This window comes from Platichthys flesus, chromosome 9, assembly GCF_949316205.1.
Source record: "Platichthys flesus chromosome 9, fPlaFle2.1, whole genome shotgun sequence".
In the NCBI taxonomy this organism is placed as follows: domain Eukaryota; kingdom Metazoa; phylum Chordata; class Actinopteri; order Pleuronectiformes; family Pleuronectidae; genus Platichthys; species Platichthys flesus.
The window spans coordinates 5,271,553-5,282,503 of NC_084953.1; the positions used below are offsets into that span (position 1 = coordinate 5,271,553).

A 10,951-nucleotide genomic window follows, 5' to 3' on the forward strand; every position below is an offset into this window, starting at 1 on the left:
TGATATTAGACTACCTGCTTCTGTTGCTGCTGTTCAAGCCCTTGTTGTTGTTTATCGTGTGTGTATGTTTATAAATGTGTGAAGCTCTTATTACCTTTGTTAAGAACATCAACAACTTAATCTTGTTATATTATTATTATTAGTAGTAGTACTAGTATTGTTGTTGTTGTTATAATTATGATGATTATTGTTGTTATCTATCTATCTATCTATCTATCTATCTATCTATCTATCTATCAATCTATCAATCTATCTATCTATCTATCTATCTATCTATCTATCTATCTATCGCTCTATCTATCTATCTATCTATCTATCTATCTATCTATCTATCTATCTATCTATCTATCTAGCTCTGTGTAGCTCTATACTCGGGAGCATGAAAGCTCCCCCTAGCGGCTTCGCTTGAGATTACACACTGTGGTGGCGGTAAAGTTATTTTTATTGTTATATTTAACACGCGCTGTAGGAAAATACAAAGTTTTATGCATTAAATAAAAAATGCCAAGCTTGCATATCTTAAAATGTACAAGAATATAACATATTTATTTCCACGAGGAAAGGTGGGATAACAATATATATTTAATAATATTATAAAAAAAATTCTCACACTTTTCCACGCATTAAATACAAAATTTAAATATTCATGTCATTTACGCCTATATATTTCTTTCGTCTCATATATTTCTTTTTATACAAGTAGGAACGTTTGATCATTCGGAGTGTTTCCCCCGGCGGACCCGTATCTGCGGGACGCTGCGCTGCGTCATTTCCTCCCCACGTGAACCTCTCCGGACATGTGAGCAGGAGAGAAGCAGACTCTTCTCCCAGATCTTTATATTCTCCATTTTACACTCTCCCGTGATGATCATCGATCGCATCAGCATGGAGTCCGCCGAGGAAGAAGAGGACGACGACATGATCAGTCTGTCCGAGGAGGAGGATGAAGACGAAGAAGGAGAAGAAGACGAGGACGAGGAGGAGGAAGATGATGATGAGGAAAACATCGAATTAACAGACCAGCAGGTCAGTTCAGAGACATGTGTTGTTTTCTACACGTGCTGCACTGGGAGTGTGTCTCTGATACACACACACACACGAAAGAGACACACGAGATTCAATCTGCTGTTTGTGATCATGGAATAAGATGATGTTGTGTTAGTGTTGTAAAATAACTAGAGAGACTAAGAACTGACCCAGCTGGTTAACACTTGCACAATTGCACTAATGTGGATAACTAGTTTAAAATGTTAAAGCTGTAACTCTAAAGTCGTTTAAATCAAAGCTGTAGATTCTCCTGTTGGTCACTGACTTTTAAGTATAACAGATAATCACTAATTTCTTTCTCTGAAATGTGACTCTCCCTCTTTATTTATTTTTATCTCCCTCTTTTAAAAATGCTGCCTTTTTCTATTGTCCTATGTTGTTTTTATAATTTACCATGATGCCTTGTTGTGGACAAAAGAAAAACACTTGAATAAATAAGGTCACAAAGTACATGGGAGTAATACAACAAGACAAAATTAAAAGAGAACATGTTACAATAAAGACACATTTCCTTTCCTATTAAAGTGTATGTGTAAGAAATGAGTGCTGGAAAGTCTAATCTCCTCAGGAAATGAACTCCACAACATCTGGGCCTTTTCCCTCAGGAAGTACTAACCAGTGTTGATATCCTAGATTATGAATTATGATTACTGTGCTGAGCTTTAAAAGCTGTTAGAAGAATCTTAGAATCAGTCCTCAATGTAACTGGAAAGGAGAAATTAGAGCAACGTGGACCAGACGCTCTGTGTTGGTTGAAATGAGACCAACAAGCTGAAGCGCAGACTCTGATCGATGTGTGTTGTCTTAATAAATCCAGAAATGTGTGAACCAACGTTGTTTTGATTCCTTTAGCTCCAAGAAGCCTTCGCCAAAGGGTTGTTGAAACCAGGGATGAACGTTCTGGTGGATAAACCCAAGAAGATGACCAACAATGCGGTGAGTGAGACCTGACGTGTTAAAATCATTAGATCAAATAAATACTTAACAGAACAGTCTGGTCATCCCTGTTTTTAATCAACGTGCCTGTGCCTGTGTTGCGATGCAGGAGGGTTTGAAACAATGCCTCGCCAACTTCCGTAAAGAGCTCCCCTGGGTGGAGAGGCTGGATCTGACCAACCCGCCGGCTGATGACATCATCTCCAAGCTCGAGGGGAAAGTTTCCACCGCGGCCGACGGGCAGATCAACGCAGACGACGACTTCCAGAGGGAGATGTTCTTGTAAGTGATCGGACCCGGATGTGGAGTTCGTTTTAAATGTCCATTCAGTCTAACACACGTTCCTGGTGAAGGTGTTTGTAGCATCTAACATCACAGGATCTAAAGTCTTAAGCAGAGTCTTCATGTTTTGTGTGTCTGTGTGTGTGTTTTTAATTTCCAGCTACCGTCAAGCTCAAGCTACAGTCATGGAGGCGCTGCCCCTTTTAAAACAGCACAAGATTTACACCAAGAGGCCGGAGGATTACTTTGCAGAGATGGCCAAGTCGGATCAGCACATGCAGAAGGTGAGCAGCAGCTTCTTTATGGCAAAGGTCTTGTTTTTCTATAACACAAGATTAAAAGTCACTATTCGTTGGTTAATAAGAAAAGCATCCAAATGGCCTGGCGGTAAAACTTAACCAATTTCTGTTTCTTGATTTGTGTATCTTAAACTGGGAGCAGTCTACTAATGAGCTATATCTAAAATGTACTGTAATACTTGTACCTTGAAAGCAAATATTTCCTCACACGCGTCAGTTTTCTCTTTGTTTCTCCAGATCAGGAAAAAGCTCATTTCGAAGCAGTTGATAATCGAGAAGTCGGAGAAGGCCAAGAAACTGCGAGAGCAAAGGAAGTACGGCAAGAAGGTTGGTCCATGTTTTTTAAAGTCACACTTTCTCTCTCATGAGTCTTGAGTCCAGTCATTAGTATCTAGAAAGTAGTTTCCTAAATTTGAAAACTCACAACATAAATCATGAATGCACCAGGTCCAAGTTGAAGTGATCCAGAAGAGGCAGAAGGAGAAGAAGGCCATGATGTCCGCTGTGAAGAGATACCAGAAAGGTGTGTGATTGAATTCCTCTTTTAAAAAACGATTTATGACTTTGTGTGTTCACAGAAAGTTCTAACGGTTACTGTAAACATCTTAATGGTTATTGAAACCATCTCGACTTACTGTTCCCCCCCCCCCAAAAACCCATAGTTGTGAGAATGCTTTACAGTTCGAGGTTTAATATTCCTGATCGTGTTCTCTCCCAGGAATGACCGACAAGCTGGATTTCCTGGAAGGAGACCAGAAGCCCGGCAGAGACGCCGCCCAGGGCGCAAAGAAAACACCGAACAAGAAGGGGTAAGGTTTCCAAGTCCAGGCTGTGCACATTACAATCGTAAATATACAACGAGCTTAATATGTTTTAATATATGAGGTTTCACAAACGGCTAAAACAAATCATTTCGTTCACAGCCCCAACTCCAAGAGGAAGTTCAAGGACCAGAAGTTTGGCTTCGGGGGCAAGAAGAGTGGAAAGAAGTGGAACACCAAAGAGAGCTACAACGATGTCTCCAGCTTCCGAGCCAAGGTGGCCAACGCAAAGGGCGCGGGGGGGAAGAAAGCGATGGGGAAGAAAGGCAAAAATGTCGGAAATAAGAATGTGAGTCACGGTTCAACACTCTCCAGCACATTTACTACATGTAGAGATGTTGTCACCGGAAGTTAAACTAACTGTTGTTTCACTTTGATTTTTACAGAAGCGTCCGGGTAAGGCCGCTCGCAAGAAGGCGAAGACTCGTTAACAGGCCGGACTAAGACTTGCTCCCAGGCAGGATTTCTGTTGAAAGGAAAACCTCCTGCATTTGTTGGACAATATGTGTTTCTGTAAAAATGAGTCTGGATTAACACGGAGGACCCTATGAACCCCTTTTCAAGCCGCAGAGCGACGTGAGAGGAGGCGACTGACAAGATGGACCGCGTCGCGTTTCCTCAAAACAAAGTTATTTTTCCCACGTACAGTTTCCATGATGTTTGTGAAGATCTTTGAAATTGTCATAAACACGTTTTTATCATTTGTGGCCCTTGTTGTCTCTGTGTGCTCGTCACGCTGCTCTCAGACATCGAAGTTTTCCAGAGCGGCCTAAATGTGAAAATACAAATATGTGAGTCAGTTGCTCTGGAAGTACAGTGTACAGAAAAACCACAGCAAGCGAGTGGGAGTGTTGTTGATGTTGTTTAATACTGAAAAACTGTAAATTATCGTAATACAAATATCTCAGGATCACAAATACACAGAGATTTCCACCAGGGTTAATACAATCAACATTCAGGAGCTTGTGAAGTTTAGAGCAGCTCCTCCCAGACTCCACTTGTCTAAACGCTCTCGACCTTTTCCTCTGTCTTGAGTCGGACGTGTTCACCACAAGTCTCCTGCCACCTTCTTGCTATCTGTAAGAGAAACTCCTGAACAGCTTCAGAACCTGTCTGGCCTTACAACAACTACATTGTCTGTTTGCTGTTCAGAGTTTGGAGGATTTTGTTTATTTCCAACAACATGACTCATCGATTCGCTCTTGTGTGACTTGACATTTCCTGATATTGAGCAGCCGTCAGCGTCGCCCTTTCCCATTCATTAATATGATTAGCATGTGGTGGCTGTGTTAGCTTTGTGTGGACCTGTGCTGCTGTGTTTCTTAGTTTGGTGACACCTTCATATTTTGTGTTACACACTAATACATATGGACATGTGTGTTTCACTTCATGGAGATCTGCAGCCTGAGGGTTTAATTGTATTTCCTCAGGGCACTTTCTGTGTGTCTGGTGACGTCGGTGCTCGCCCGGTGGAAGTTAAACCTCTGGTCTTGGCAGTTGGATGGAATCTGTGGATGAGAAATATATGGTAAGATTGAAATAATTGAAATAATAATACATGTGACCATAGAGGCTGTAGGCTCTGCTGTTCTTTTGGATTTGAATGTCGATTAAGAAATCTTAACAACTTTCAAAAGTAATTTACTTTTTGTTTTTAAGCTAGAGCCCATTCTGTATTGTCTTATATCTATATCTCTTGCATACATCGCAAAACATTGTATATGTGATTTAAGACAGATAACTATATATTATAGTTAAATGTCTCAGTTGTATCATTTTTATGACCTGAAACTTTCTAATAACTGCACATAGATCGTATCCAACTTTACACAAAACCCACGATACTGTGGAGTAAAGTTTAGATTTTAAAGTCAACACTATTTCTGAAACTAGAAAGGTTTTCAATTTACATTCTGAATATTACATCATCAAGCCATCACCAATTTAGAAACATCCCTGTTTTAGAGTTTAAATCATAAAGTAAGTTTCATGGTATGATGGTTTCCACTACGCAAAAAACATTACTGCTGATCAGAAAGAAAATGATGGACTTGAGTTTGGACCATCTGGTTGAAGTTCAGTTAACTCTTTTCCTCACCAGTGGATCTGAAACCCATCCTATCTCTTGACTCTCAGTCAGGGGCATTGAATACTTCTTGGTGGGCTCCAGACGAGCTTTGTGGAAGGCCTCGATGAAGGCAGCTGGAAAAGAGAAGACATCAAACCTTCACTGACTCAAAGGATCTCGACCTGTTTGGGATCAGATGGTTTCTTAAAGAGAATCTCTGTGAACTTACAATCCTCCTCAATCAGCTCTGTTGGTTTCCTGGACATGGGTTTGTCTGTCAGGACATGAACTGTGACAACATTGAGACACAATCACACACATAACAAACACACATTATACAACGAGGCACCAGAGGAATCAGCTGATATTCAAACTGCTTTTCAATTCAAACCTCAACTTACAGTAACTCTCTATTTGTAGGTTAGTAGCTTTCAAACTGTATCACGTGGTGCATTCAAGGGACACTAGTAAACAGCATCTGTGGAACCTGAATAATATGTTTAAACTTTATTGTATTCAATTTATATTTATTCTTTAAATTTGACTACTTGTAAATGCAGCCCTAGAAATGTAACTAGGTTAAATTTATATATACTCTTTCGAATTTGATTAATGTATCTACAATTAAGTCCTTTATTTTTTATTTTATGTATAAATGTAGTCCTTAAATCTGTCTTAATTAAAAAATGTACCTTAAAAATATAATCTTTTAAATTTGGCTACACATATACATATATTTCTTTAAAGTAGAGTAAATTAGTATTTTAAATTTGACTGAGTTTATACATATCACTGCTTGTTTATTTGACTCAGTGTGCTTTTGATGTAGTGTAACAGTTAAATGCACAGAGATAGATATTTACTTAGAGAAAACGAGGCTTTTAAAGAAAGTGAAAGGATCTTTGTGAAGAAATGAATCATTCCTCGTGTGAAGAGTCAACCAACATGGAGAAGAAGCAGGTGATCAGGTTTCTTACGTCTCTTGTGAGGGTTGATGCTGAACTCGGTGTGGAGCCTCTGGTGTCGCTGCTCTTTTCCGATTTTCTCCAGATAAATCGCGTTGAGCTGAACCGGAGTCAGCTTCTCGTTCCTCAGCTTCTCGTTTCCCGACATGTTTACACATCAACACTGATGTTTGTTCTCTCTGCACGTTGCCAAGGCAGCGGTCAACACTTTCCTGAGGCTGCAGTGGCGCAGATTGGCCGCACGGTGGCGCTACACGCTCAGCTTTGCTCATGGTGGGTGAGAACAGGCGTATAAACGTGTATATTTATCTACAGTTACACCTCATAAAGTAAAAACACCTGTATACTCTAATATTTAAAAACATAGACCAATAAAGGCCGTCTTTCTAATTCTAATTGATAATAATAATTATTATAAACTCTGTGTTTAGTCTAAAATAAGTGCTGCAGTTTTTTTCTCCATTTCCATTTATAATTATTTTAAATGATGAATTACTTTGTGGTTTAGCGATTAAATGGTGATTTCTGCTCCTAAATAGATTAAAAGTTGCATTTAATTTATATTTATATGATTTAATTACATGTCTTTTATTTACTTAATTAATAAATACCATATTTTTTTATGGTGAATGAAGCATCAGCATCGCTTAGCCACGTTTGAGTAGTTTCCAACGGTTGCAGTTAATTTTTAAACACGATTTGCAATATTTATTTTGTATTTGGCATATTTTTCAGACCAACTCAGGGATATTTTTAATATATTTGTACAGTTTATTCCTCACCGCTTCAGGAATAGTTAACTCCACAAGCCTGACATTTATCTTTCTATTCAAAACCTCAAAAATTGATGAATTCTCTCATCAAATATCTTTATATATTCATACAGGAAAGAAACTGAAACCTTCAGGTTATGTATTATTTTCTTTTTATATTTGAATTCTTACAGATTCAGAGTGAAACCCAGATATTTTTATTTTACCCACAGAAAACCATAAATCATCACAATCAAACAGCTCATGAAATATTCCATCTTTCTTCATCCAGAAACCAGCAAATCGTTTGGTTTGCATCTAAGAGAAATTCCACGGCTCCACTTTGAGCTATAATTAGACTTCTTTCATTAACAAATCTTGCGTCTGATCTCTGCTGTGATTCCCAGAAGTCGTTTGTTCATCCCAGTCCTCGCCGTCCTTCCTTCAAAGAACCATTCTGCTTTGTGGCGTGTTGAGAAACTCTCGCCTGGAGCAAACAAACCCATCAAAAAGTGTTAGAGGAGCAAAGAGCGAACGGCTGAGTCGTTCCACGCTGCATGAAACTGAAGCCACACACACACACACACACACACACATTGACACTCTTGATTCTGCGTGTGCACAGGCCCGAGTGCACGTGTGTGTGTGAAGTTTAACGGTTGTTAACATTTCACACTTAGAAGAAACAAACTTTGCAGAAAGTAATAAATACCCAGTGGACTTGTGTGACAGTCAGTGTGTTTGTGTGTGTGTGTGTTTGTGTGTGTGTGTGTGTTCGGTCACATTATCTCCCAGCACTTGAACCCCCCCCCCCCCCCCCCCCCCCCCGGTCTCTGGGGTCACGGATCACACATGAAGAACAGCGGCCTCCTCCTGTCACATCTTATAAACACCACGTCTGGTCCCCACTTGAGGATATCGCTTTTCACTTCCCCTTCATCTGCTTTCCTCCTCCTCTTCTTCCTCTTCCATATCCCTCCCCATCTGTTTCCCCTCGGAAGTAATTCATTCTGCTTTTCAATGTTCTCCTTCTCCCCGTCTTTGTCAGTGGTGTCAACTGGTAGTGTTTGTTCCTTGTCCTCCCAGTAACAGACGGCCTGATAATGAAGGTTGAGATGTTCAGCTCTGGGTTCGCGTCTCATAAGTTGATTCAAAGCTTTATTGGCCCTGTGTGGAGGATACAAAGGAAACGGGTTATAACTCAGGCAGTGGAGGTGCTGGGGGAGAGATTTCCGTGATTCCAGTGTGGGGTTCGCAAGTGGTGTTTGTGTATGTGTGCGAAGGCGAGTGAGCAGTATGTATAATGGGAGGCCTGCTGGTGTGAAGCTTTGTTCCCGAGCTGCCGTCAGAGTGTCGGAGCGAGTTACCGTCAGGGCAGCTTCTCAGCTCCTCGGGCCCGGGAGGAGACAAAGACCAGTTTGAGAGTTTTACCGAACCCCGTGTACCAGGGAAGGTACCCCAGCTAGCGTGTGATTTAATAACACCTGACATGGTTTCAGCTGTTTCCCACTTAAACATTAAACATTGATGAGGAGGCGTTTAAACCATTTGTTCGTTAACAAGGAGCCTCTACTCGCCCTGAGTCAAGTTGAAGGAATATTGTTCATGTTTAACAAGGCTGAGGAGAATCATTAAAGTTTCCTTATTTGAGTTTCCCATTTACTTTGGTACTTGTAAAAGACACACTTAGGTTCCAAAAGCAGAAATCAGAGGAGAAGAGAATCCTGCTGCAAAGAAAAGGTTCTTTCTGAAGAGACGTTTGCAATTCTGGATGTTTTACGTCCTCACTAATAACCTGTAGACTGAAGTGGCTCGTTAGACTCAAGCTGGTTGATTGATTTTTTTTTTACAGCTGATTGGGAAGCCTCTGGTAAATGGGGCGGAACGTTTCAAGGGTTAGGAACCAATCAGAACCAATCAATGGGGCTTTTTTCTAGGAAGCCGGACACGACAAGAGCTCTGACCTTTTCAGAGTGAGAGTTAAAAGAGACATGGTGAAAACTTTAGAGAGTAATAATGTTTTGAAAGATTTTCTAGCAGCGACCAAATTCTTAACGCAAATAAGGTCACTTAAATAAAGGGTGAGGAAAGTGTTAACTTGGTTATATTTCGGGATGCAATCAAATAAAATCACATTTAGCTCGTTATGCTTTATCAGCCTCTTTCATAAACAGAAAATATATAACCCTTCATGGTTATTGTGACCTTGACATTGATATTTATATAAAATGATATCTTATATCATGTGTTTTATCATTTCTATTCATCATCATCAAAAAGCTTTTGTATCTTTCTTGGTTCAGACTTGTCCCTGAGATGTTATTTCTTGTGAAATTCATTTCTCTCATTTGAACAATGGACCAGTAGTGAAACCTTGTGCAGTTCTGTGGACTCGTCTTCTTCAAACATCCAGGAGAGTGTGAACGCAGCGCGACTTGAAACGTTGAATGTTTCCTCCTCCCTGCAGATCAGCTCCTTCCTCCGAGCCGCTGACCTTTTCTTACCAGAACTCGGTTTTAATTACCCACTGCCCCTCGTCGCCGGCTAATTAAAACATCTTGTCATGTATTATTCAGCCATTTTCTCCACCGCAGCACCGACGTTAAACAAATGAGAGGTGCACAGACCCCCCCCCCCCAGTCACACTCCATCTAATCCACTCTAACACATGTATGATGGCTAATGAACGCCAACCAGTGTTGTTCTAAGAGGAGGAAATGTTTGCCGAGGTCCGTGACTGCGATTCAAAGGAAGCGTTGCCATCTTCAATCCAGCGGCCACTTAATAAAAATGCAAATTGATTTTTTCTGTTTGCACAAATGCGATCCGGGCTGGACATTCTTCAAAGAGCAGCTGTCATTGAAAATGCACCAGTACGACCAGTGATGAGCAAATGATGGGGGAGCAAGGCAACCTTCAAAATTCAGATAAGCACAATATATGTTTGGAATATATTCACGGCACGTCTACAGGGTCGATTATCTCTTCTCCAGGAGTTGCCCTGTGGTAATTGCTTTGATTTTTCCATGTCACATCAAGACGAACTGGAAAAATGATATACTATTTCCTTGCAATACAACTCAAGACCAATATAAAAATGAACTAAAGCTCATCTCCCCACCGAGGCCCAACAGTCCCTTTAAATTCAGTCAAGCTGAACCAAGTACTCAAAGAAATCCACCCTCCATCCTGATCCAAATACAAATCCAGATCTAATGAATTTGAACCTGGTTTCATGAGGGTAAAAAATGTTTGGCCTCAGCAGGCGTGTGAACAAATCTGAGTGTTATTGTAGTTTCCAAATGTAAAATACTTTTTTTAAAGAAATGCAATTAAATAATTTGATATATTATTATATAACATAATAAGTTTTTTTAATCTAAGTTGTAAAAATGTTCTACTGACAACTTATTTCTTATATTGTCCATTTCTTATTTGTACTTAGTGACTAGTACAGCATAATTCAAGATTCACGATGTTAAGTCATTAAAACATTTTGTAATTTTTAGGGAAAGTTTTCCAATGTTATACTTTTATCAGCATTTAACAAAAAAACATTATATTTTCCTCAATAACCTGAAGCAAAGCTCTTTCATTGTGCAACAGTCACTTTATCTAATCCAGCCAGGAATCAGGTTTTCTGCTAAAGTAATTTCACAAAGCAAATTGTGTAAAAACGTTAATCCAAGTTTAGACAAACTCAGACACACAAACCACCATATTAGACCAGTTTGTCTCCTCTCATATAAAAAACTATCAAAGTTATAATTTAATTGACGAT

General features: G+C 39.8%; 2 protein-coding genes across 2 annotated transcripts; one reads left to right on the forward strand and one right to left on the reverse strand.

Moving 5' to 3' along the window:
- The first annotated feature begins 758 nt into the window (after positions 1–758).
- On the forward strand, positions 759–4,088 carry ebna1bp2 (EBNA1 binding protein 2). The gene is made up of 9 exons (XM_062396056.1): positions 759–1,026; positions 1,900–1,983; positions 2,093–2,265; positions 2,426–2,549; positions 2,802–2,891; positions 3,012–3,087; positions 3,283–3,373; positions 3,488–3,674; positions 3,772–4,088. The coding sequence occupies exons 1-9, from the start codon at positions 865–867 to the stop codon at positions 3,814–3,816; spliced, it is 1,032 nt and encodes a 343-aa protein (XP_062252040.1). The 5' UTR covers positions 759–864; the 3' UTR covers positions 3,817–4,088.
- A 146-nt stretch (positions 4,089–4,234) lies between these two features.
- cfap144 (cilia and flagella associated protein 144) lies at positions 4,235–6,574 on the reverse strand. The gene is made up of 4 exons (XM_062396058.1): positions 6,431–6,574; positions 5,683–5,742; positions 5,484–5,587; positions 4,235–4,893 (listed from the first exon to the last, which is right to left on the reverse strand). Exons 1-4 carry the CDS (start codon positions 6,564–6,566, stop codon positions 4,798–4,800), a joined length of 396 nt encoding a protein of 131 aa, XP_062252042.1. The 5' UTR covers positions 6,567–6,574; the 3' UTR covers positions 4,235–4,797.
- Between the last annotated feature and the right edge of the window lie 4,377 nt (positions 6,575–10,951).

Excerpts from the sequence above, each read along its gene's own strand:
- ebna1bp2 (XM_062396056.1), top strand. The coding sequence starts at position 865 with ATGATCATCGATCGCATCAGCATGGAGTCCGCCGAGGAAGAAGAGGAC. Across the intron at positions 1,984-2,092 it reads AGAAGATGACCAACAATGCG|GAGGGTTTGAAACAATGCCT; the intron begins GTGAGTGAGACC and ends GTTGCGATGCAG. Across the intron at positions 2,550-2,801 it reads CGGATCAGCACATGCAGAAG|ATCAGGAAAAAGCTCATTTC; the intron begins GTGAGCAGCAGC and ends TTGTTTCTCCAG.
- cfap144 (XM_062396058.1), bottom strand. The coding sequence starts at position 6,566 with ATGTCGGGAAACGAGAAGCTGAGGAACGAGAAGCTGACTCCGGTTCAG. Across the intron at positions 5,743-6,430 it reads CATCAACCCTCACAAGAGAC|TTCATGTCCTGACAGACAAA; the intron begins GTAAGAAACCTG and ends ATGTTGTCACAG. Across the intron at positions 5,588-5,682 it reads AGAGCTGATTGAGGAGGATT|CTGCCTTCATCGAGGCCTTC; the intron begins GTAAGTTCACAG and ends TCTCTTTTCCAG.